A 26,858-nucleotide genomic window follows, 5' to 3' on the forward strand; every position below is an offset into this window, starting at 1 on the left:
TTGCAGCCTTCAAATTGCAATTCAATAATTGGAAATACTTTAAAACTGTACATACAAGTATTTATGTAGAGGAAAATTATGAACAGTTACACTCTTCCTATTAGTCCATATAACTCAGCTTTAAGAAGCAGAACAGAATATATGTCTGAAAAACATCTAGTTATATAAACATCTTCACCTTGTAAATTAGAGATTAAATAAAGGGTTTTAACAATATCATACCTACTCTAAAAACAGCATACTACATATCTGAAAAGAAGAATTGCATTTATTCAGTAGGACCCTGCTGGTGTTCAAAGCCAGGCTGAACAAGGCCTTGAGCAACCTGGTCTAGTGTGAGGTGTCCCTGCCTATGGCAGGGGGCATTGGGACTAGATGATTGCTAAGGTCCATTCCAACCCTTTAACATCCTGTGATTTTTCTTAAGGTTGCCTGTTGTTTATTTCCAAGGATGAGCTTTAAGGAAATAAGCACTGTATCATTCTTAGATGAAAGGACTAATAAAAGAGAAAATGCATGAGAATGGGGCAGGATAGAGTAAGCGCTTATGTTCATTTCAGAAATCATGACATTTAGGCAGCCAAGTTACAGAGAAAGTGTGGGGGAAGAGATCTAAAAGTGGATTTTAATTTTTTTTCATTAATACCAATATAGTGGAACAGTATTACAATAGGTATCCCAGTTACATCTCTGTTATTTCTGTTGAAAAATATTTTCCTCTCTGTCCCATGAAAAAGCTACTAGATAGATGTCTAGCTGTTACTGAATTACTCTCTCAAGTTGTTTTTAATAATACTTTCATAGTAAAAGAAAAAAAAATAAACTTCAAGTCAAAGTGCAAGCCACCTTGTTTCAGCCCTTCATAAGAATGTTAATATTTTTCCTCATTCATCTTCACTTATTTTTTAATATAAAACTTCAATGAGCTATTAGGAACTTACAGTCCTGCACCCCTCACTGTACAGTCAAATCAGCAGATACTTCCTCTATTCAGCCCAAATGAATCTGGAAGTTTCTTTTCAAAATAATTACAGCAATATGGTATTTTTAAACTGTCCTGTTTCTACAGAAGCAATGAGCAAATCTAAACTCTTAGCCTATTATTGTAACAAGAATTTCTCAGAAATGTCAGGACCCAGGACTCACCTCTGGCTGTCCAGGACACCAGGGTCCTGCTAGGGGTCTCAGAGACCCTGTCACAGAGCCCAAGACACCTGTGGTTTTGATTATGACCCATGGAGCAAATTACCAACCTTATATGAAGATCAGCAAGCCACAACAGTTTAGGTAGAATAATAGTGAAATTATCACGGGCTGGAAAAGAAGATGTTGGGTTTTTTGGTATGGGGGTTCAGGAGGCAAGATGGAGGGAACTGGGTGTGTCCAGCCTTTCTCCTTCTTCTTCTTGGCCTCCATCTTCTGCTGTGATGTTGGCACTTGGGGATTGGTTTAGAATAGAGGTGCACTGTCTAGCATGGGTGATAGGTATTGGAAGGGAAAAGTAAATATGATATACGTAATTTGTAGTACAAAAGACGACGCAGCCTTGGGGTGGGCGGAGAGTGCCTGGAACTGTCTTGCTGAGCTGACCTCAGCAGGGCAGGAGAAAATTTTTTATAGATAAGATAAAATAAACAACCTTGAGACCGAGAAATGAAGAGCCCTGACTCCTTCAAGCGCCGGGCTGGGAAAAGAGACTTTCGAACTTTTCTCGGGGTCACTCTGACCAGCTAGAGATCCCGACACAGAAATATCTCTGCTACTTATTCAAAGTTTTCTAAAGTAAGCTAGAAGTTAATTTTTCAAGTTTTGATCAGCTACAATAACCTTTCTATGATTGCACAGTAAACTGTTCCAGCTTTCTTATTTAAAGGAACAAACTTCATATCCCAAAGCCCGCTTAGTGGATGCTAAGAATATGAAAAAATATTATAGAAAAGGTTACTGATTGCAAGTGGGAAAAGTGATAGTTGAGTTCCTTCCTACATTAATCCTAGATTTTTTTCTAGGCTATTCAGGCTTTTGGAAGCCAGTTTGAACTCCTATGAGCATAATCAACCTGAGAAGCACAGTTAGTGGAAAATTCCCATATCATCACTAACTGCCAGCATTTTTAATGCTGTATGTTAACTTAGTCTTGTTTTAATCTGACCTTCTGAAATGAAGGTTCACAATAGCATGACTTGAGCCATACAGAAGAGGACTCTTAACAAAAGTTCTCTTAGTTAAGCTGTGGCTGACGATTCCAATGTCACTCCTGCTAGTAATACCTTAGCTGGAAAAAAGCCCCCAGCAATATGTATCATCAGGGCCTAAAAATGGGGTGGGGGAGAAAGAGGAAAAGGAAGATGAAGACTTTTATCTTCAGGTACCATATACTATTCAAGTACCACGTAGGAAAAAGGCAGCAATAGGAAACTTGAAGATAGTTTTACCCACAGAAATCAATTAAAAATATGTCTAAAAACACAACATTTCAGTACTTAAAATGCTGCTATTTTGCTGGCTTCTCGAACCCCACTCAAGTAAGCTCCTGTAACGGTCTGAGGAAAGTGCCTATTTGTGGCCTGTATCAAAAAAAACAAAAAAAAACAAAGAAAGAAAAAAGTCAATTGTTTCTAAAAGTGATAGTACAAAATTTTAGTTTATAAGATCACTTTTGTTTTCCTTAAGCATATACCTACATTTTTAAAAGCCATGGAAAACTCATTAGAAAGAGCATTAAAGGAAACACTCAAGATTTTTAGCAACTTCAAAACTTGCAAGGAGTCAGCTACAAAAGCAGCAGCGTGTTCTACTATCTGCACTTTAGTGGGGCAGGTTAAGTTCTGCCCCAGTACAGAATGCATCCTACACCACCATAGTGCATTTGTTATGTTACCCACAAGTGGAGTAACAGACAATTTGACTAAAATTTCATTTTACTTCTGACCTGGAATATTTGGCAGACTTCCCATGCTCAGTAATGATACGAATAGAGAGAATTCTGTGTCAAGAATTACTAGCATATTTATATAACAATATTTATATACTACCTCTACATTAATGGTGTTGGGTAACAAGAGATGATCTTCCATAAGAAACTGCTCCCAGTAACTTTAATCAATGGTAGCAAAGATACTTACCTCACCAGCAAAAAAAACTTTTCCTTGTATGTCTTCAGCTATCATGTCATAAGCTTCACCGCTGCCCCCGGTTTTCACAAAGCTGTACGCCATCTGCAGCCAAGGGTCATTGCTCCATCGAGTCACAAAAAACTTCACTGGCTCAGGAACCTCCTACATAACCAAAACAGAAGTTAAGCACTGCAAAGAAAACCTCAGAATTGCACAGCTTTTTCTCAAACAGTTTCTAGTCATCTTTGGAGTATTTAGTATTATTAAGATACAGATTAGATCACATTCCAGAATTAAATTCCTTTTTTTTTTTATTACAGTAACAAAATAATTTTGTTTGCTAGACTCGCCTGATGCCTGAAACACCACAGCTGCACTATTCTGAATGCAACAGATCTGCATGTTGTAATACACCTATAAGTACACGAGAAAAAAAAATCCCCTTAATATACACATACTCTTGTAAACAAATGCAATACTGATATTCAGCATGTACATATGTATAATGTAAGCAATTTTTGTCTTGGTTAGGCATAATGCTTGTTACATCTAGCTTGTTAAATCTCAAAATTCAATTTTCATTTTGGAGATAATTTTATTCCAATGGATCAATAAGATAATTTATCCAAGATCAGAAAATGAGCTGTCTTGAAAACTAGGTTCAGGGAGAAAACAAAAACCAGGAAGTCAGCGTCTGGCTGAGCCATGACAAGTAATACTGTGTATTCTTTGTCCAACTGCAGCATGCAAATTCCACAGATTTCTACCAAAAAGAGCCTGAGTAACACTTGTATGAAGGCTTAGTCAACTACAGCTGTGTCTTACTCTGGAGGAGCTCAGGACAAGTAAACAAAGCCAGCTCTGCTTGCCTCTTGCACAAGGTCTGCTATCCACAGATAAATTCCATTCAGGCAGCACATGAGAAACTCAAGCTCAAATGATGAAAACAAGGAGCAGCCAAATATGACAAGTTGTATGGACGTCCCAGAAGTAGCTCTGGTACACCCCTGAAGCTATTTTGTCTTTGAAAAATCCCACTGCATCGTCCTCAGGTGACTGAAATTCACCACTGCTGTAAAGCATGGGGACAGCCATGAAATTCACTCTTCTGGACCAGAGTGGCACTGAAACCAAAGACCCATTTGCTGCATTTTCATGAGATCAAGATACAGGTATGTGAACTTCCACTGCATGTGGTTCTTGTAACAATAAAGCCATTACCTAGCCCATGTTTCTAGGAATAGTTGAACTTTCAGATACTGAAGTTCTTCCAAGATAATTAATCCCAACATTTGAACCATCAGTAAAACTTGAGAGATCACCCCTGAACACAATCATTCCTGGGGATCTAACTGTTTGAAGTAAATCAATTGAGGCATTATTGTCTCTAGAGTGGAATGCAAATAACATTGCTAAGTGATAGTGTTTTGTTTGCCCTAAATTTTCCTGATTTTCCGATTAGTTTTCATCCTAATGATGACCTGGGGGAAGAAAAAAAGGTAGAAACTTTTATCTAGGGTTTTTTTACATGCAGGATGTAGGGCCCTTGCTAGATCATTTTGCCCATACCTCCATCCCAAGACAGCTGATAACGGGTTGTTAGTTAGTAGAAGAGAAATGGATTGGATTGGTTTGGGGGTGTTGTAATTTCAGTTGCCTTGGCATGGCAGAAGGCAGAAATCAATCAAATTCATCTAGCTTAAAGATCTTACTATATATTAGAAGTGGTGATGACCAGAAAAAAAGTGACAACTAAGTAAGAAGTATGTTTTGTGTTACCTGCCTGAAGTACTACTTTTAATCAATTTTGCTTTTTAAAAGCATTTTAAAGGATGGTAGTTCATTTCTATTTTTCAGTTATATACTGCTGTCCTTCAGAGAGATCTAAGGTATTTCAATATACATTTTTCACACAAAAGACCAAAAATTGTGATTTTTAGTATGTCTCAAAACCTATTCCTTGAAACTGACAAGAAAATAATTGTTTTAAATGTCAAAGGTCTGACTATACATCATGAAGGACTACATTTGAAAGCTTTTATTCTGGTGACAAGTTAATTCATGTCTTAATGGAAGAGGCTCACTTCTCTTACCTGCTCCTTAAACAGCTCTCGGAGTACAGTCATACACTGTTGCAGTACTTGTTGATCATCTAAATTCTTAATGGTTGTCACAGCATCTCCGGTGACCACTGACATTAAAATGCTTTCTTTGCCCTAAAAACAAGAGCTTATTAAGTATTTCATAAACAGTCTCTTTTAATTGGTATTGCAAAGATATTTCCAGCTGCAAAGCAACTGTTGCTCTAGAGAAAAGTGGGTTTGACTCCTTGGAACAAAGGATGCATATTCTACAGTAATTATGCTCAAATTACTACATCTTCTGATGTCTTGTTCACAGATCTGTTACAGTCAGCCTCTTTTACTACTTGTTGAATTCACTGAAAACTTCCTATCTGCCTACTTAAAGGCTGTACCCCAAAAGAATTACACTGATAGTGTTATTCTTTGTGACCCTCTTAAGCTTCAGTTTTGTGCCAAACTTTCACCTCAGCTGTACTCCATTTCCATAATGTGGTGACAGAGAGAGTCTATTTAAATACTAGTTAGATGTGCTTTTTATTAGACCAATACTACGTTCTGACCAGCAGCTTTTGGACCAAGAAATGAAAGGTCATGTCTACTGGTATTTCCTTCCACCTGATGACATCTGCTACCATGCAGAAATTTTAGAGGTGAATTGGTGAGCAGGGAAGAGCACACAGGTTCTGAGTGCCTTTAAAGCACTCTGCCTCTCTTCCTCATGAGAGGGAATAATTCTTCTGTTACTGACTTTGATAATTAGTAGAGAATAGCTATCAAGAAAATTAAGCATTATATGTAGGGTGTCTGGACAGCACCAGCACACTGAACCTCTTGTAGCATGAGCTTAAGAGTACTGGAGAGAAGTCATTTAAGCAAAGTTGTATATGGGCACAAATCAGGCAGTAACAGAGCACAAACGTCACAGGATGGTCTCCTTTTGGAGTAAGACATCAGGTTACAAAATGGCCTTTTAATTGCTGGCAAGCAGTAAGCAGCAGCTGTTGTAAAAGTATGAAGAGGTACAACGTAAATGTGTAATGTATCTGCTTGGAACTGGCAGGGAAGAGAAACGTGATGTCAATGCAGTGGTTTCAATTTGCTTTGAAATTCATGAGTATGAAACTGACCCTACAGATCTCAGTTTCACGCAGAACTTGGTGTTTATCTTTTCTTCTGCTATTCCAAATAGTTATTCAGACTACTGCAAGCCAGTAGTAAGCATTAGTAAGTCAGCATGATCATTTAAACTGAATTTTTAGCTGATTTAATAAGGAGACAGAGTCCTAAACTGGAAGTGACTAGTAGCCTTTTTCCCACATTAGCAGGTTTATAGTAAAGTATTACAGACTTGTCTTCAGTAGAGATTGAGAATGTACTTGCTTGTATATTAGTCTGTATCTGAACAATGGAAAACATTCCCATTTATTACAACAAAATATTGATGAGCTTTATCTAGATAAATAACACTGCTTCTTCCACTACTTTTAATAGCTGCAGATGGGAGGGGGGGGAAAGAAGAAAAATTTTGTTGTTTAGTAATTATTACACCTAGATTTCAAACTGAATTTATGAAGGGCCAAGAGAAAACACTGTTGGCATATATCATACCTCTGGATCCATGTCATAGAAGACACTAAAGAGCCCACGTTGGCTGGAATTAGGTGGAACATGACCAAAAAAATCAGCTCCTTGAATTTTACTGTCCCAAAATCTATATGGAAACTGCAAGGCGATCTAGAAAGATATGAAAAAAATGGAATTTAAGCATTTCATACCACAAAATTCATAAGAGGATATGGTATATGTTTTTCTAACGCATTTTCCTGTTTCCACTCATTTAGACACAGCTCTTCCTATGAATGGGTCTCAACAGAGAACAAATGAACCTGTCCTCCAAGGGGGACAGGCAAAGAAAAAAAAATGCTGATGTCATAAATTGCAAATGCACAGAATATCAAATCCACAATGGAAGTAATTGTGTGAAATGCTCAAGTAATTCGGCTGATTTTTTTTAAACCTAATGTATAACTTAAATGAGCGGCATCCTGTATTTGGAGTATCTTAATCTTGTCTTTAAATTTCAACATTGTCATAATCCTGTTTCTAGCATTACTTTGTTACTGTTTTGTTCTAAGCACACATCTTACTGGGGAGCTTTTCAGGAGAGGCTGTGTTTTTGTATTGGGAAAGGGTAGGAGATTTTACACTGGTCCAACACACAACTTGCAATATTCTTCGCAAATACTTTATGAATTTACTAGGTTAAAATGACCTGAAATAAACACATTATTGGAATTCTGAAAGATCCAGGACCACCATGAATCTAAATTAATAACAAAATATTTACGCCATGAAATTCTGCTGCAAACAGTTTCTTTAAAACTGCCATTAAGGTGTGAAATCTAAGAAGCAGAAATACATGTGATGACCGATAATATTTTGCTCTCCTGGGCTACTGTATACAAGTAAAATATAAATGTATGTTTATGCATCATAAACCCTGATAAATACACTGCAAAAGCAGCAGGGACAGAACAACCAATGTTTCTATGAAAAGAAAATTGAAGATAATACAAAATCACTTACTTTCTCAATGACTCCCGCTCCCAAACTATTAATGGCTTTAATTTTTTTTTCTGACAGTGGAGGATTAAACTGAATGGCATTTTTCTGAAGAAGGGCCAGGGGTACAGTCACCAATACCTGAAAGAAATAGCTACAATCACAACAGTACCGAGACCTGAATACAGTACTTAAGCATCACAACATCCTCCTAACTATCTTGGATTATGCTAGTAGGATGCAGCATAATAATGAGCCAGACATTTCTAGATTAGTGTCTGGTTTTAGTTCCCATTAATGGGAAACACATGCCTTACATTCAGGTGAGAACAGAACCCACAGTTCACTAATTTTAAGTCGTAGTCTGGTGAACTGCTTGTATCACAGTGGCTAACCATGCTACCAATACTTCAGTAAATTATGTCAATGGCTCTCAGATTAACTAAACTGTCTGTGTGAAATGAGAGATAGAAAGTCAGTGATTTGGTTTGGTTTGAATTCCTTTAGAGATTCCTTCTCTTTAAAATACACTCAGTAACACTGTTGATGTCAATCCAATCTTTATCAAGTCTCATTTTAAAAATTACTGAAAGCTGAATTACTCAGCATGAAGAAGGTGGGGATACAAGGAATAAGAGAGATTGAGAAATAGGGGTTGTCAAATCTTGGAAATTTTAACATGATACACATGCTAAGGGGGGTAAAGCTGAGCAGGGAATGGAACTAAATAACATAAATGTCACTTCAAAGACCAGATAAAAATCTATTTGCTTCACATTTTTAGTACTACCCTTTATAGTCCTTAGTTTTTCAAGTCAACTCATACTGAAATCTCAAACATGCTCACCAAAAATTAGGCTCTAGGATACCCTAATAAAGGCCACTAAAATACATGAGTATTTATCTTTGAATGGGGAGAAAATGGACTAAATAGTATTCTGAGAGAAAGAAAAAACCAGACATGTACTGTGTGTTCTCTAAAATTCTTAGTTTTGAAGTATACTTGGTACCTTTTGTGTTGTCCACACTGTTCCATCTGCAGTAGTGATCTGCACTTCTTCACCAGAATAGTCAATACTCTGAACCTATTGAAAGACACATTGAGTGTATGACGAAATGTACATATGCAATGCAAATTCTAGCAAGAATAGCTAAAATAGCACTTGTCAGCAATCTAGAAAGTGAATAACACTAATTTCCAGAGAAATTCTGAAAGACAAAAAATAGCCTTCATGAAGATGAAAAAGAAAAATCATCATGATTCTAACATGTAAGATCATATAATAATATTTAGGTACTGAAAGTCCTCAGAGAGAATTTCAGAAATGTTGAAATTGTCCTCTTGGTTCTTTTTAAAGACAAATTGAAACAGTCATAGGCACAGATTTGCCTGGTCCCAAAGAATATAAATACATGACTGGGTGTTTCAAAGCAATCCAAGACAGGCACTGCATCAATGTTTTCCAGACTCACTGGGAAATTCAGCCGGATGTCCAGCCCTTCTGCCAACTTATCGATCACAGTTGAATATCCCACTGTTAGGAGAGTGTGATCTCCAGCAAACTGGGCAAAAAATTCATTGTGGTCCCATGAGCGTGCAGATACCTGTGGACAGAACATAACTGGCTGTTTCTACTGGTGAGGGGACATGGGTACTATGAGAAGTTCCACACTTTAGAAGAAACCACCCTAGCCCCTTTGCAACTGGGAAAAAAAAAAGTTTATCACCAGAATTCATGGCAATGCTGACAAAATCAAAATGCTTATTTACCTAATGCTATAACATATGAATTGCTGGATTAAGAAAAGTCATAACATGGGTTGGTCACTAGCAGGGAATTTATGGTTCTGCTTAGCAGAGAAAACAGGGAAAATAGTACAAAAATCCGAGGGAATTGCAGTGTATTTATTTCAGTTGACTGTATCTAGCAAAGTAATCAAATTTTACAGCCTTAGGACTTCATATAAAAATAGAAATAGCTTATTTCCCAACATAAAGAGGAAAATAAGACACCAAAAAACCCAACTTGATGGAATTATTCTGTCATTTTGGAGGTTGTTCCATGATACCTTTCATTGACTTTGTCCTCCAACCCCTGCAACCTTATAGTTAATAAAACAGTTATTGCACTAAGCAATTGCCATTTGGCAGTGAAAAATCTGAAACAATTCTCAAACTACTATTCAGATGCCAATTCCTATAATTGCAGATGCATAAAATCAATCATATTTTGATTTTTAAATTTAAGGTAAAGTAGATTTTTGCATCTTTCTTAATTCCCCTGGGCACTCATGGAATATGAAAATTTGACCTATCAAAATATTTTCCAGTGATTGCTCTGGTATAGCATTGTCTTGCAGATTTTTGTTATGTTCTTGTGTGCTTCTCAGTTCAGATTTGTGCATCTACACATACCAGTCAGCTGTCCCACTGCTGTAGTACAATTGACACTAAATGTCTTTAAATGTAGCAACAGGACCGAGTAAACAATGCACTGCCAACAACATGATACTTTTGTATTTCCTGGAGCTGCTTGGCTGAAACTGAAGTCAGGAGGGCAGCCAAGAGAGTACCTAGGAGTGGTGAACTGGGGCTCACCACCAGCAGGTTGGAACATTTCAGGAGTCAAATGCCTTTATTCTCAAGATACATAGCAGGGTAGAGAAATACCTCCGTTTCTGAACAGAGCTGAGAAGCAGAAGTCACACCCAGCATCTGAGGAGGAGTAACTGTCCTGTGAATCCTATCACCCAGCATCTCAGCAAAATGCCCAGCTCCCTTCTAACCATCTACTCTCAACTTATACTTAAAGAGCATCTCACTGGAAGCACATCAGGAGCTCCCATCAGATTAAATAAGGCAGTGCTGCAGTCAGTGTCTCAGTGCTTTCAAACAACAGGTTATGCGCGTAGGAATAGTCAGGATAGCTGATTCTTCCTCTAGGGCCATAGAATGCATCAGGTGATTTCTCAATGTTACTTCTGACTCTGTCTCCTGTGAAGCTCAGTCCCTTCAGAACACAGCTGTCAAAACTCACCTGAGAGAGATTGCTGCCGCAGGCATATTCCAAATTACTGAGATGGAACTGCAGTACTTTTTCTTCCAGCTCACTGAACTGGATACCAGACTCCTGAATAAAGGCTTTATAGATCTCTTGTATTTTTTCTGTGAAAGAACACATTTAAAATAAGAATATATGACAATTTGTCAGAAGTGCTACTGCATTTCAACATGCTGTTCCCTGGATCACAAGATTTTCATGCTTATAGCAAATTGTACCAAGATGCTTTTCTTCTCATAGAAAAAAAAAAAGCAAAACCACAAGATCTTTTCACTGATAGAGTATAACTTTGTTCTTTACTCACAGGTTTCTGAGTGAGACAGGAGAGAAATGAATTGTTTAGCAATCATGAATGTAGAGTTGAAGATTTCAGGTAAAATACACTTTAAGATAATGGAGGATCTTTGCAAATAAATCCTGATTAATTTTTACAGTATCAAAGAACTGAGAAATTTGATCTAGGGTTCACTGAAGAACATAGGAGTTACTAATTCTGTCTCACAGAATCCATGCTGAAGAGATTTGGAGGCAGACATTTCTGAACAAGTTTATTTTTTGCTGTTGAGTTTGCAAGCTGTGAGTGTGGTGGGAGGTGTTACCAATGGAGATGGGACTATTCTTGCCAGCAGAAGGCTTTGATCAGGCTCTTTTTTAGGCAGATTAGTCAAAAAATATAAGAGCTAAGTCTAGCATAGCCTGCTTCAGCCAGAAGCAAGTCTTTGGAACTGCTAGTGAAACTAGTTATACTGAAAAAGCTACCTCATGAAAACAAGATACAATATCAGAAATACCTATTGGATTTAAGGTCAGATGGACAGCCACAAACTTATAAAATCATCTGATGTAACAGCCAATTTAATATAGAACTTTATGAACACAGCCAACATCTTCAATACATGTCTCACGTTTACAATACATGTCTCACTTACCACCAAGAGGAACATCTTGATGTTGGGTTTTATCTTTTCTCCACTCAGAGACGACATCTAGGATGGCATTGAAATGAAAGTCCATACGTTTATCAATAGTGGGATCTGTTATCCTTCCACCTTCCTGGATCAAGTCACATTTCTCCCCTAGTTTGTGCATTTTAATGCCAAGCTTAAGAAAAAGACATTTTATTGCTTTTTTAAGTATGGAAAACTACAGCACCCAGCCCACTCAAAGTTACTTAACCTAAGGTGTGTGCCTCACATTTAAGTTATACCATTTAAAAAACATCAACAACTTTAGTCAGAGTAACTCTTGCTCTCTTCAAACTGGAATATCAACAATCCTTCTATCTGTTAATTGTCCACAAATTGGTTTTTTCCCACTTTTCCATCCTTTCCTTTACTGGGGATTCAAAGAAACTTTCTCTGGAACTGTCCTGTCAGGCAAGGGAAAGTTGCAGTACAGAAATTTAGTCTGGTAATCAAACATGATGAACCAGTCTCCTTTATTTCTACCTCAATTTATTTTCTAAGTCACAATTAAAATCAGTTACTTTCTACGACTTTCTGGTGTCTGAGGCCCAAACAGTTCCCTGAATTCAGGAATTGACAAGATACTGCTTGCCAGTTAACCACCAATGTTATTAACCACCAAGCAAAGAAAGAAATTATTTGGAATTAAACCTTGCTTTGTTTGTCCAACCTGCATTGAAAACACAACAGAGCTAAATTGAAATAAAGATGGTTTTGAAGTGTACAGAGTCAATCCAGACAAAATAGCACAAATACAGTGCTAATTTCTTCCTAGGGGCTTTTTACTTAGGACATGCTCCAGTGTTTTTCGCATAACCTTCTCTAGGCTGTTGGTCACCACTGCATATCTTGAGATACAGCTGAACTTTCAATGAAAAATTACATTAAATGACCACAAAGGGATGAGTTTCTAAAGTGTATCCAGAAGTCACTGTTCCCCATTTCATAAATAAAACATGATTCTTTTAAAAAAACAGAATTTCTTCATGGCACTACAGGGCATTAACAAGTAAAATGGCAGGGCTGGATTTGCACGTGTCTCTGAGGAAAACCCATACTCAGATTCCACATGGAGAAATTCAGATTCCTACCTCCAAAAAACCAAAACCAAACTAGCAAGTAATAAGAATTTTTAAAGAAATTGAACTGCAGCATGTTTGCATCAGTAGCAATTTAATTGTTAGACATGTTGATCTTAACTAGAGCAGAATTTTACTAGAAATATCGAGAGGCAGCAAAGGCAAATCCATCACAAAAGCAGTAGCCTCCCACAGTAAAGCCTTTCCCAGCCCTAAGGAAAGCTGCTGGGGACTTTTTATGTTACTACCTGTAGAAAAGAGGAAAAAAGTGGTTTCCTCTGGTTCTGAAGCTGGAGCCACCTTGCTTTTCTTTACATAATGTCCTCGAAACCATTCTAGAGCCCTTCTCCGTTCCCAACTGTTATCAAAGATATATTAGCAATGTGGGGTTTACTTACAATGCAGAACAGGATTTTAATCATGTCACAAGAAAAGGACTCCCACCCTTACCCAGCCATCTGAGGCTGGCTTTAACAAGTTTTTCACTAGTGATAATCATGACCACTGCAGGAACCCACTTGCTCACACATTAGTGCCATTGGGTTGTTGACACATCCATTGACGATTTGTGCACCTCTTCCAACAGTGACTCCTGTGAATGTCTTGTCATCCCACACTCGGCCACCAATTCTGTCTTTAGCTTCTAAAACAATGACCTGTGGCAAAGTGCAGCTTAGTAAATTGCAAGATTTAATTCTATTAAACATATCCGTTCAACTCCAGAGCAAAGGAGAAAGCAAAACACAAAAAAAAAACCCCGAGCCAATCCAGCAATATTAGCAATCTTAACACTTTTTTTCATTTCTGGATTATTTGTAGTTAATTTATGCATTTAAATCATCTTAGAAAGGTTACACTTTGGGATATACACATATAAAATAACTTTTACTTTAGAAACAAGCTGAACAAAAATAAGCCTTCTTTTTAAAAAAGCTGGAGATTTATTCTGGAAATCCCAAAATTGGAGTTTAAGGCATGCTACAGGCTATTGAACACAATGATCTGTGTGCAGTGTCTGTACAAAATATATGCTGCATACTGTTTAATTTTAGATACAAATAAATGCTGGTTTTAAACAGCAGGTTTACTCAGTAAAACCCCAGATTAATTAGGGTGCCCTGTACATACATGTTTGTAACAAGAATGTAGGCTTTTTCTTTCTGATGAACAACACTCTTCAATGAGAGCAAGTCTGATTTCTTTAAGTAATGTACTCTAAAGCTTCTTACCTTAATTCCAAAGTTGTGCAGTTGTCGGGCTGCTGCTAATCCTGCTGCACCAGCCCCAACAATAATGACAGATTTCTAAAAAATATTAAAGTATTTAAATAAAAACAGTTAGAAATAAAATAGAAATTGTAATTTCACTCTCATTTGCTAAAGGTAAAAATGTTTGTAGAAGTCTAGGCTCTCTTGTCATCTAAAGTAATCTGTGATAACTTTTAAAGATGGCAGTGCATTTAATATAGAAAAAAGATCAGCGGTAGCTTTGAAAATAGTTAAAGTTTTTAAGGACTTCAAAAGAAGATGCCTCAGGTTTTTTTAACAGAAAGAGCTGAAGAACAAGAAGTTACAAGAGTAGGAATCTAATTGAATTATCAGACAAGAAACATACTCATCTTGTAAAGATTTCAATCATAGATTGGTTGACCAGTAAAAACTATTTTATAAATGAAAAACATCTACAAATACACTTTCCAAACATGACTTACAATTTCTAGGAGATACCCTTTTACAGAATACAGTAATTTAATAAGCTTTGGGTACTAACAACTTTCTAGTCATAAACATCTTCCCTCTTAATCACAGTTCTTGCAAACCAACATGGAATAGCAGTTTCCTCGCCTATGGAAGCAGAGGTGTATTATAGGAGCCACAGAATCTGTATATTTTTCACACAGTTCCCATCCATTTGAACAGCACATTGAAAACACAAACCCATGGGAATGAACTCCATAGATTTTAGTGGGAAAAAAAATCTTTTTTGGAAGGAGTCTCATTGATGTAGTTTCTGTACCCATTGAAGGCATAAGAGAACAATGTTCAAAACTTTCCATATATTAGGTTTTAGATGTAATTTTACCTATCATCCCATCCATTTATGTAAATGAGCCAAAAATCCAGAACCAAAAAAATTATTGCATGCACCATGTAGTTTTATAGCACTAATAACATAGAGATTATCACAGCAACTTACATTGTGGTATTCCTTAGGAAGAAGGTACTGGTCAGAATTGACTGACAAAATCCCTGTATTAATTAACCCTTTCCTTGTCATAAAATACAGGATCCTCTCCATTTCCTGAACACAGCGGATCCGCACAAGCCCCCGAACAATTATATGATGGATACATTTTTGAGGGGTGAGAGCCTCCTGCAAAGGAGAAATGAAGAATAGAAATTGTTGATTTTTGAATAGTCCATTTATTCATACATTTACATCATATTTAAACTGTAAACCAAATGGTAAAAAAATCACGCCTCAGGCTTCTGAGATCATTTTAGAATTTCCACCAAAGAATTTTTGTGGAAATTTCTTGTTAGAGAGCTTTACACAGTATGGTAACAATTTATTAAGTAAGATTAGCATGGAATAGAACCAAATGAGTCTACAAGAGACTTTTGATAACTCCATGGTGTGTTCCATTAGTACAGGAAGCATTAGTGTTCCATTAGTACAGGTATTGATGCAGATTCCCATTTACAAAATGAATCTACATGGTGGCAATGTTCACAATGGCATTCCAGTAAAATCCATTCCAAAATATTCTGAAGGAAAAGGAGATTAATATCCAAAACCTTTCACATAAATGCAGACATCCATATCAGAAAGCATTGGTATGTGAAACTTCAGGAGTTCTACTGAAGGCAGTGCCATAGGCTTAGCCTAAACAAAAAGACAATCACTTCCCTGTCCAACAATCAGGTTAAAAAAAATTTAAATAATAAAACACCACAAAACACTGTTTAGACGTGTTCAAGCATCCCTTTAAAAAGTTAATAGCTGGGCAAGCACTGTAGAGTGATAATAATTTTAAAACTTTTGATTTTTATTGCAGAAGAAGCTCCTGTGCAGGGAAGGGATAGGAAAAGGGGAAAAGGGGGAAAGGGGGAAAAGGGGGAAAAAGGAAAAGGGGAAAAGGAAGGGGAAAAGGGGAAAGAAAAACTCAACCCCAACAAGTCCGCAAAACCCAGCCAATCTTAGAATGGACTTTCAAAAACATGGGAGCAATTTTTCTCCCATGAAAATTCAACCCAAATATGGGTGCATAAGGAGACATCCAAGGAGTCCCCATACCAGAAAAGCTGCTATTATTTTTAAACAAACAAATTAATTATCATCATCTCTTACCTTGCAGTTTGTGTACCACAAAGCCAAAATCAAGTTTCTCAATGCCAGGTACATGGTAGGGTCTCGTGAATATTCTGGGAACTCATAGAGCTCATCCAGTTCCATGACATCTGGCCTCACACAGAGTGCTTTCCCACATTCATTGGGCTGGTAAAAAGGCTGGAAATACTTGTTCATGCCTGCAACTGCATAAAGAACACACCAGGAATTAGTCATACTCCATCATATCTTCATCATGTCCTTCTCCCTCTAAAACAATCCACTGACCTCACACAGATAACAAGTAAGGAAGCTTTCCAGCCTCTAGGAGCCTCCATAATGACTTCATTTACATGGCTCTCCTCCCTCCTGCCCTCTAGGCTGTGCATTAATTATTGTCCTGCTGCCTCACAGGTACGCCTTGGACCTATCAGAGCTGAATTTTTGTCAAAGAAACAGTCACTTTTCATGGCACTCCAATGCCATGAGGAGCCCAACAAGGAGTAGGATCTAAATTCAAGTGTGAGGACTAGCATCACTGTACAGACTCAAGCAGTACTCTGAACTCCTTTCTTCTTCAACACCCAATACTGCCCAGAGGGAGTAATAATTATTCATCTTCCATGTTTGGTATTGGAAGCTCTTTGTAATGAAGTTTTCTGTTAAGCAGATATAACATCTGTTGAACATATGAACAGATTTATTTTCAGTACCTAAGGAGAAAAAAGCCTGCTAAGACAACACATAAGCTGAAATTTCCTCAAAGCACTCTCTCTGAGATCAGTATGACAATCCTGAATTACCTTTCTCTATCCTTGGCCTGTTCTGCCAATCTGCACTCCCAGGCTGTCACTAGCAAAAAAAAGAAACCTAAACAGAATCTGAATGCCTTAAGAAATCCATTTCTTTTCTTCAAAGCCTCAAAGATCCATGATATAAAAATTAGCAGAATCCTAGGGTTTTTTGACAAATCTTCATTTCCTTAAGAATGCAAACAGTCTTAAAGTACCCACATGGTAATTTCTTGTTTCTGTACACAAATGGCAGTGGCACACAGGAAGCCTCTGCAGTCTGTGCTTGCTCCCTGAAGAAAAGCTGTAAGAAATGTATTACCTTTATCTTACAAACAAGCAAATGGCATCAAACGACAGAGACAGTCACAGAGAGACTGTGTTTTAGTGCTGAGAACAGAACCAGTGTGCTGAGTCAGAGGAATTAATGTGCCTAATAAACTCAGTTATCGGACAAAATGTATTCACACCTATTTAAGCAACAGAGCCCTGCAGATGGCCCTTACCAGTCACATTAGGCACGCTCTTTAGGTGCTCTAACTTCACAAGGTTGGATTCACCAGGTGACCGATTAGTGCTGGTACAGGATGGACTCATGCCCACGCAGTCTGGATAATATGCAGCTAGAAAGGGAGCTGCCACACTGTCTTTCAGCAAAGGAGGGAGTATGAGCATGGAGTACCACCAATGGTCTGAAACTTCAGCCACTCTCTGGCCAAGCGGAGAAGTGAAGGAAAGTGGGGAGAAGAGAACATGTCAGTACTTCAAAAACGTTGGAAAATTAACCAATTTCCCCCCTCCCTCCAAAAATGAGACCAAAAAGCACTAGAATGTCAGAATTGCAAGTCATAAAGACATTTTCTCTCCCTCTTTCCCCATCCTCAGCCTGACACAGAAAACCTGTAGTACTGATCTCAGATATGGAGCTGAAACTTCATAAACTCCACACCATGTGGAAAGCAAAAAAATGAGACATCCCATAACAACACATCTATGCCTTATCAGGCCCTTTATAAAACATTTACAGTCACTTATGCATCCAGAAATCTGAACTTAGAACTAAGTCCACACTAACTGATTAATTTAATTTAGATTCTGCTATCCCCATCAAAGACCTCCTAGAACCCTAAGAAGCACTAATGATTCACCCTTAATTTAGAAGTCAGACATGCATTAGGGAAACAAAGCCACAAAGCTTCTACAAGAGTCAACAATAAGCTTGAATGTGTTCCCTGTAGAAGTACCCTGTAGAACACATAGAAGTACCTCAGGTACACTTGTGAACATGGCTTATTGAACAAAAGTTTGTATGAAATCAGAAATGCAGCGTCACATGACCACAAACCCTTTGAAACACCAACATACGTCTTGTATGTACATTTTGTATTGCAAGGGAGAGGACAGAACACATGCTTAGGTGCTCTCTTGCAGTCTTCAAAAAAGTGAGACTAGCTTGACTAAAGATAGAAACCACCTGAAAGATGAGAAAATTTTAGGATGGGAAATTTTACTTGAAAGCTGGCAACTGAATACTATTTTGCCTGATCAAAAATGAGAATTAGGAGTAAACTTTGAGGCACAGGCCATGACTAAAGGACACCACAAACCACTTGAAAGCTACTTAGTATGGTAAGGGAAAAGAGGAAAAATATGAGAAAACAAAAGGCCCTAGGCTCTGTTGCAAATAGTGTTTCTCAATTTCCTGAGCAAAATGCATAAATACTGACATAATTGGTCAAAAAAGCAAAATAAAAAAGGAAATAAATATGCCATGCTTTAAGATTGCTTTCATATTTTAGGACAAATGAGGAGGGACAGCCACTACTCACCAAGTCCTCAGGCATGGAACATTGGTCTGAGCCCTCAGTCTGAAAGAAAAAGGCTATGAGAGCTATTCTTAAGTTGTATGGAAAAACTTAAGTATATAGCAAAATAATTTTCTATGGCATAATTCTCTAAATTAAAAAAACCCTAACATTTAAAAGTGCTTAGTGTTAACCTTCTGTAGTATACATGAATGTTAAAAAAAAAGAGGTAGAGAAATGTGTAGGTTAAAAACACAGCACACCATAAAGCAAAAGCACTCTAAAAAATGTTTCTCATTTGTTAAGTAAGTTTCTACTGATCAGACATTAAAATATACATCCTATTCCATAAAATGGGATAGAACACTGAAACAAATTCAGAAAAATACAACAGAATTTTATAGAAAAATTCTGGAAATAGCCCACATTTTTACAGAGCAACTCTTCTAGTCTAGACTATAAAAGAGAGTTTCTTATTTATTTTAAGAGTATCTTTATCGTAGAGTTTCAAAATTAAATGTTGACCCTTCATGTTTTCATATGGTCACTATTTTCACGTTATGTTTTTTCACGTTATAAGTGCCATACAGATTCTATGGCACTTTAAGGACTCTTTCAAATTTGAGGAGTTATCTTCATGCCAAAGCTGAAACTTCTTATGTAAAGCTTCATGACAGACTTGATAGCAATTAGGAAAAGCGCATTGAGCTTTTCAAATGCTTTCCTCAATTATGAAAAAAGGCCACACAAAACTGAAATGGGAAATTTGGTGTATTTCTATTTTTACATCCTGATAATAATCCCCTAGCTGAAGGACTTTACAATTGACTGTGCAGACAAAGATATTTCAGATACTTCTTTCTTGACACTTCTTGACAGAAAACAAAAATTCCAAGCAGCATGTAAGCCTGGCACTGTGTAGCTCTTCAGGCCATCAGACTTTCATTTTGACATTAGAGATACTGAGCAGCAAGCAAGAAGAAATTAATTTCTGCAAACAAGAAATCCCAACTTGTTAAGTTTCAATATGAGCAAAACTGTTGCATGGTACCTTGGTGGAATTGTTCAGTTTCATACCACATCTGTAGGTTTTTGCTATTTGTGGTGTCAGCTGGATTTCCTTTGTCAGCTGACGCCATTTACCACATTCTGGTTTTGTGCACTGCACCTACAAGTCAAAAAACAAACATGTTTTTACTTGTTGCTTGTGATTAGAGATAACATTAATGCAACTTAAATAACCAATCAGAAAGAAGCCAGACATGGGAAAGTTGTAAAATATAATTGTTAGATATGTTCTTGTGTAATCATCAGGTCATAGTAGTGTTTGATCTACAGAAATCTTGTACCCGTTTCTGCAAAACTGAATTTCTGCACAGAACCCAAGGCCAAAATTAATTCAATTCCCCATTACTATGGTCTTCAGTAGACTTTGCAAGCGTTACTTCAAAAATATATTCTTCATCACTTAAAGAAAAAACAAAAAAAACCTCAAACAAATACCACTACTACCAAACTTCCTTCCATTCCCATCTTTCTTCCACTCTTTTTACCAGGGAAATACAAAATCTGATTTCAATGTCTTTCACACTCGTACTTTTCCTGCCAATCTTATTCTTCCTGAAAATCACAGCTGCTGCTTCACTGAAAAGTAACAGAAGATTGGTCTTTGTGGGGTGTGGAGGAAGTCTCCAACAGTGGAGGAGCTGATGAGATTTTTTATCTTGAGCTTTTTCACAATCCTCTAATACTAGAGAAAAAAACCCACAAAAACTCAGCTGACCTGCTGCTTGAACAGCAAAATATCAGAAACACATCAGAACATCACATTCCTATTAAATAAATCACCTTTCACCTTACCCAGTAAGGAAGCTGCTGATCAGCCATAAAGGCTTTTGGACTGGGCTCGCTTTTACCATTGCTTGTCCAAATCCTTTTCCAGGCAGTGTATTTCTCATAACCATCTTTATGGCTAAGAAGAAAGAGAAAACAGCAAGCAGTCAGAAAATTGAATATTTAGTTAGCTTCAAGCAATAGCAGTTACTCTAAAAGTAAACATTTTATATAAGGACAGAGAAAGAAGTATGTAGAGAGCACTCTATTTCTGCTGTTGAAAGGAGAGAATCATGGTTCTTACGACAGCAACAAATTGCATCCTGACCATTATTTCCAGTTGCTTATGAGTGCAATTCCTGGTATCGAAGGCCTGGACTGCGTGATGGGTACTGCTGAGCACATAAGCACACAAAAACCTGGGCAGAGCTGGATGTAACTCCCACTAAAATGGGAAGGAGCTTGGAGCTGAAAACACTCTGTCAGCCCGACAAGAGTCTTCATGGTCACTGAACTGCAACAGTTAAACCAATTTCTAATTGCTTTTTATTGTACTGCTTTAGAGAGACAAGGTCTCCCGAATGCACAGTGTAAAGTGAACTTATAAAGGAAAACACATTTAGTCATAATTGTTCTCATAATTTAAAATCCTCTGACATTGTTTTTAAAAAAGACAAAAGCTTCAGAATAACTGCAAATACACAAACCAACCTGCCTAAACTAACCAGTTTTGTTCACGCTGCCCTGTTGAAGTTGATTAGTCCATACAACACCTACAGTTTTATTGTCAATGTCTAAGCCTCACTCTAACCAAAGCAAGCACAGAGGAACAATCTTTGCATTATGTTTATGTACATGATGTTTCAACAGCTGCCAAACTTTAATAAGCTCTGAAAGAACACAACCTTAATTGGTCAATCTACCTTCGGTAATAGTGGTCAAAACATTCATTGCAGAAGTGTTCCCCACAGGACAGATGGTACCATCTAGACGTGTACCCATTTTTTGCACATCTGTAATGCAGGAGACATAGAAATAGTTTTATAGTACATTTAGGAAAAAGAAATCTTTCTATTGACAGTAGCACATTCTAGAAGAGGAACACAATATTCAGAGAACAAGCCAGGGCTTTATGTTACGTTCATGAAGGCTGAGTTACACATGGCACTACAGCCATACGAACAACAATAAGGTCATTCCAATTGTCTCAAACATTTCCAGTTTCCAAACTAAGCAACACCAGATGCAAGGGAGGCAAAGAGTACACAATGTGCAGTTTTATAGTTGGTCTGGCTTTAGCAGCCTCCCTCTAACAATGGTCAACTGAGCCTGTCCTTAGTACCCTATAAGCAAGCATTTCCTGAACATGAAACAGTGAATATGTGCTGTGACACACTAAGCGTTTTGGAAATGTGTAAGATGACAAAGCTCCTCTCCACAAGAACTTAGAGTTCCTTTACTTTGTTGTATTTTCTTCCAATATTAGTGCAGAGTTGGAAGGGATCATTTAAATTAGCATTTTTCTTGTACATGTGATCAATTGATTCATAAGTCATTACAATGTTCTGTCCCTAGAACAACTGACAAAACTATAAAGGCAAATCAGATGAACACAAAACAGATGTTCCCTATTTTTTGTCATGTACAACTTGTGATTTTAACCCAGTGAGACAAAACCCTAAGGAAGCAGTTATGCATTCTCAGCATTTGTTCTTTACCAGTCTCAAAAAGAAATATCCATTACAAAGATTACATTCATCAGATAAACCAATTGTTCTCCAGTTGGAATACTCTCATTAAACTCACTGAAATTATTCAAGATAAATGCACAAAGTAAAAAGCAGTGACCTAAGCTATCGACTCAAGCAGCCATGAAATGAGCTCATCTCAAACAGATAAAGTTGGAAGTATGTACTTGGGGGGAGGGGTGGGAAAGATGAAAATCAAAATATTAAAATAACAATTCAAGAAGATGAGTAAGCAGTATGTATTGTTTCCTAAATAAAAACTGTAATATCACCAATGCTGATCTCACAGGTGCTCACTTCCCAGACAAGTCTCTCAGGGAACTGCCAAAACACTTGGCTTCTCTATGACAACATCCAGAATACATTGACTTCCTGCCACCAAAGAACAATCCATGGATATAACTAAATGAAACACATAGTTAGTTTTATTTATTTTTCAGTGCTATAAAGAAGGAAAGTTTGTCTCAATTATCAGGGTGGGAGGAGTGCTACATAACTACAGTGTGCCTGCTTCATAATGATGTCTAACATGTTGCCTATTATAAGTATACCTTGCCAGTATTATGCTTTCAAAACCGCCAAGTCAGAATGCAAAAGCACTTGTGAAAGTGCAGAAAGAACAAAGAGTTCAGGTAAGTATGACTATCTCTCCTATGACCTAAAATTTCAAGGCTAGAACCTCATCTCAGACTGCAAAGCATTCCAGTGAAGGAGTGCTAAAGACTTTCTACAGTAAATGATGGTTTCATTTTCCATCTTGAAAGCAAGTTCAGCTTTCTCAGATTACATTAATATGCTCTCACTTTCACAGAAGCAAGACGTGTTCCAGAGGACACCATTAATAACATAAATAAGTATATCCCAAAGATAGTCTGTATCTGAATTAGCAACTTGCACAGGAGAAAGTTATGGACAACAGGAATAACTTGTGACATTTTCCTGGCACCTTAAGACTCCTATTAGCACTATCTTTCAATTCTCCCTCTACATTTAGGTATGAAGGAATTTTTCAGAATATAGTTAGAAACCTAAACTTCAGCTGCAGGTTTAGAAAGTCTATGAAAAATGCAAATAAAAAGTAACAAACCTTTCTGCTGCACTGGCAAAGCAAACGGGACATGTTGCGGTGCATCCAGCTTTTTCACACTTTCTATATTTCTTCTCTGATGCTTCATCATCATCATCTGCTGCTTCAGCTGCTTTCTTCTTCACCTAATAAAGAATAGCTGGAATCTGACCATAAATGACACAAATGCATCTTCTACAAAGCAGCATTCAGACGGTTTTGCAGCTTGTGAGTGGCATCCCGTGGTTAAAACAATCCTAATGAAAATCTTTGCAGCCATTGTGAACTAGCTGCAGCATGAAACAGCTGTCAAATTAGGTCAGATTTTTCCACTGAAAAAAAAACCAAACAAACAAAAAACCCACCAAAAAACCCCTCCAAGCCCACAGTAAGACTGGAAATATCATTTATATCTAAAAATTTCTTGCCATGGTCTAATTGATGGCACTGAAGAAATTATAAGCAAAGCTTACAGTTTAAATAGTATTTTAAGCTCCATCATGTGTTAATGAGTCAAGCCTCATGCATTCATTTTATTTCTCCTTCAGAAAATCTCCTCTTTTAAAATACTTACCGGTATTAATTACAAGTGGCAATCCTATCTGTGCCTCAAATAAAATATTAGGGTAGGCTTTTTTGGATACAGGCATTTTTTTGGATACAAAACTGTATACCAAATGTCTCTTCTGGGCTCCAAAGGTACTGTGTATTATGTTGTTTTAGCTCTCTGGATGGGCAGACAGCTTTGTCTGACTGTACAGAAATCTGTGATTGTATTTTTAACACATTAAGTACTTACAGGTTATATAGAGTATTTATATTGTCTGAATATTGTTTGCAAAATGACCTGCCTATTCACAGAACTAACTCATTCTCCTTCTCTCTGGATAAGTAGTCCAAGACCTTACTTACCCACTTTTTTTACAAATGTCAACAGAAAATAAAAAAAAGCAAAGTACAAAGTCATGTATTTTTAAATTATTATAAATACCTGTCTTCCAGAACTCCTCACGGGAAGGCTGTCTGGAGACTGATCTGAAGAACATGCCTTTTTTTTCGTTCGTACCCTTCCCGTTGACATTGTATTGTTAGACCTGAAAAAAGGTAGTCAATAGTTAATTAATTTAAATTGCTTGACTTTGCAGAGCTAATCACAGCCACTCACAATACTACTTTTCACAGAGTTACCTAGGTAAGAATCTGTTCAGCTTGACTGTTAAATCGAGAGGAAAATGGGAATGAGGCATTAGGGGAAAGGAACAATACTACTATTTTAAACTAAATTCGTCGTTAAGATTAGATCCCTGAGTACCTCTTGACAGGCTGTTCCAGATCAGCATATCCTGGATTTCAATAATCTGATTTGCATTACGTGAAGATCTGGACTGGAATTTGAGTTGACAAAGTGAACAGACAGCAGCTCAATGCTGATGCAAGCATTCAAATACCACTCAGAGTAACACTCATGCTGCTAACTACTGATTTATTGGCAGCAAGAGATTTGCACTGTAAAGCACTTTTCCAAACAGAGTACTGAAGAGACGTTTAATACCAGATGAGCAACCAGTTCCAAGACTTGCACAGCCTCCTATGAAAAGAGATCAGAATTTGAAGTCTGGACTGCCATTATATTGCATGTGTGATTGGAATATTACAAAGTTTGTTGTTAAGTATTCTACAGGACAAAATAAAATATTTATGGCATGAGAGCGCTCTGTAGCTGTCTTTGACTGCATTGGTAGGAGCACAGAATGGACCACAGTTAACCACACAAACTGCAAACCACAGAGTGTGAGAAAGTATGATACAGAAATATGAAAGCGTATTTAAAATCAAAGGCATTCTTTTCACAGGGAGTAAAGCACAAAGACAGCCTAGAGGAAGAAGTAAATCTAAAGAGTGCTCTACAACATACAGAAAAGAAGTGGAAATTAACCCCTTGTACTACAGCACTGCATCATGAATGTTATTTTGTTGTAATAGGGATCAGTTTGTAATTATGTTTTTGGGAGGGTTTTTTAATATATATATATATATATATGAGGCTTCTCAATTCTCCCTGTTTCAGGATGCAACTTCCTTATTCAACCTGTCAGTGATGGACAAGGCAGCAGTATCTTTGTTCAGAAATTCCATTAAAAGTCAAGGTAACAGGAGGAGAGTGGGAATTTTTAAAAAATTTTATATTAAGCTGATTCAAGTCAAGTAAACTGGTGCTTCATTCGCCTTTCAAGATAGGAGAAATTATTTCTGAGAGGAAGACAAATCACATGAGGATATCCACACATGAGAAAAATTCGTTCAAACAACCCAATACAAAATTAAACTTTGTTTCTTGTATGTATAGCCTCCAATTACAACTAGCCACAGGTAGGAAAAAAGTTACTAAGTCAATCTCTGTTGATCTCTGACAAAAAAAAAATTATCATCACTTCACTGTAACTTACCACTGTACGGGGGTGGATGAGGTTGGAGAGCAAAAAAAACCAACCACTTTCATTTACATGAGATTTCCCTAAACTGCACCCAGAAAATGGTGGCTTTTCCCCTCTAGAGCTTTCTTTATGTATCAGTGGCACAAGAGTATTTCTCTGTGTCCCCTAGTCTTCTGATGGTAAATAATCATTCTGACAGGCCATGGTCCTTACAGTCAGAGGCTTCCAACCGAGCAAGGAGTGCCGAGCAAGGCACCAGGTGACTCATTTTGGTGACCATCAGGTGATCACAGTCTGCTGCTGCTGTGGGGCCCTTTTATCCAAGAAGGTAAAAGAACATGTGAATTTTGCATTATGTATGTGGGGAGTAGAGAAAGTGTCAATCACTAGGAAGTTTGGTAAAAATATTTCAGATTCAGAGAGGCTGCCCGTTTTGAAAGGCAGAGGTCAGTTGTACAGAATTGCAGGCATATTTTTGCTATTACCCCTTCAATAGGGGTAAGAGGGAGGTGGGGAGAAAGGGAGAAAAAGACCAGGTGTATGATACTTTGTGCTCACTTCCCCTGACAAACCAAAAAACACCCTCCCAAAAAACCACAAATTTTTACAGAACAAACAAACATGGCTTACTCTACGAAGCTTTACATGACTTTGCATCCTGTCCTATAGACATCTTACTGGCTGAGAAAATAAGCCCTTTAAAAGGAGAGGGATGCATAATGTGTGAATGTCACATTCAATAACGTTTCATCCGTCTGTAATGCGTGGCCTATATCGGAAAGCTTTGTGGGGTTTACCCGCACAGTTGGCAGCCAGTTTGTCATTGGGGAAGAGAAAAAAAAATTAAGAAAAGAAAACACACAGACACACACTGTCAGAGACGGGGAGGAAGCGAGAGCGACCTGATTAACACGGCGAGTGCACCTCTAAAACTCAGCACGAGTCGAGCGGCGGCGCCCAGCTGACAGCGCCCGCCCCGGGC

General features: G+C 37.6%; 1 protein-coding gene across 2 annotated transcripts; it reads right to left on the reverse strand.

The window, feature by feature from the left end:
• Positions 1-1,406: 1,406 nt before the first annotated feature.
• KDM1B (lysine demethylase 1B) lies at positions 1,407-24,531 on the reverse strand. 2 transcript variants are annotated; one of them, XM_005420970.2, is made up of 20 exons: positions 24,433-24,531; positions 23,463-23,587; positions 21,551-21,640; positions 20,655-20,766; positions 19,846-19,962; positions 18,819-18,857; positions 17,496-17,700; positions 16,220-16,404; positions 15,065-15,241; positions 14,098-14,172; positions 13,387-13,524; positions 11,754-11,925; positions 10,801-10,928; positions 9,236-9,367; positions 8,773-8,847; positions 7,787-7,903; positions 6,809-6,934; positions 5,210-5,332; positions 3,126-3,278; positions 1,407-2,567 (listed from the first exon to the last, which is right to left on the reverse strand). In XM_005420970.2, the coding sequence occupies exons 1-20, from the start codon at positions 24,520-24,522 to the stop codon at positions 2,484-2,486; spliced, it is 2,463 nt and encodes an 820-aa protein (XP_005421027.1). In that variant the 5' UTR covers positions 24,523-24,531; the 3' UTR covers positions 1,407-2,483. The 2 variants fall into 2 exon arrangements, with proteins under 2 accessions (XP_005421027.1, XP_030912835.1); XM_031056975.1 differs by lacking the exon at positions 9,236-9,367.
• Between the last annotated feature and the right edge of the window lie 2,327 nt (positions 24,532-26,858).

Source organism: Geospiza fortis, unplaced genomic scaffold (genome assembly GCF_000277835.1).
Source record: "Geospiza fortis unplaced genomic scaffold, GeoFor_1.0 scaffold104, whole genome shotgun sequence".
NCBI classification, from domain to species: domain Eukaryota; kingdom Metazoa; phylum Chordata; class Aves; order Passeriformes; family Thraupidae; genus Geospiza; species Geospiza fortis.

What these genes read in the sequence shown, in the direction of transcription:
- KDM1B (XM_005420970.2), bottom strand. Translation starts at nt 24,522, where the DNA reads ATGTCAACGGGAAGGGTACGAACGAAAAAAAAGGCATGTTCTTCAGAT. An exon ending in ATCAGCAGCTTCCTTACTGG is followed by an intron (nt 19,963 to 20,654) that starts GTAAGGTGAAAG and finishes TTTGACTTGTAG; the next exon opens with GTGCAGTGCACAAAACCAGA. An exon ending in TTCCTAAGGAATACCACAAT is followed by an intron (nt 14,173 to 15,064) that starts GTAAGTTGCTGT and finishes AATATTTTTTAG; the next exon opens with AAATCTGTCATTATTGTTGG.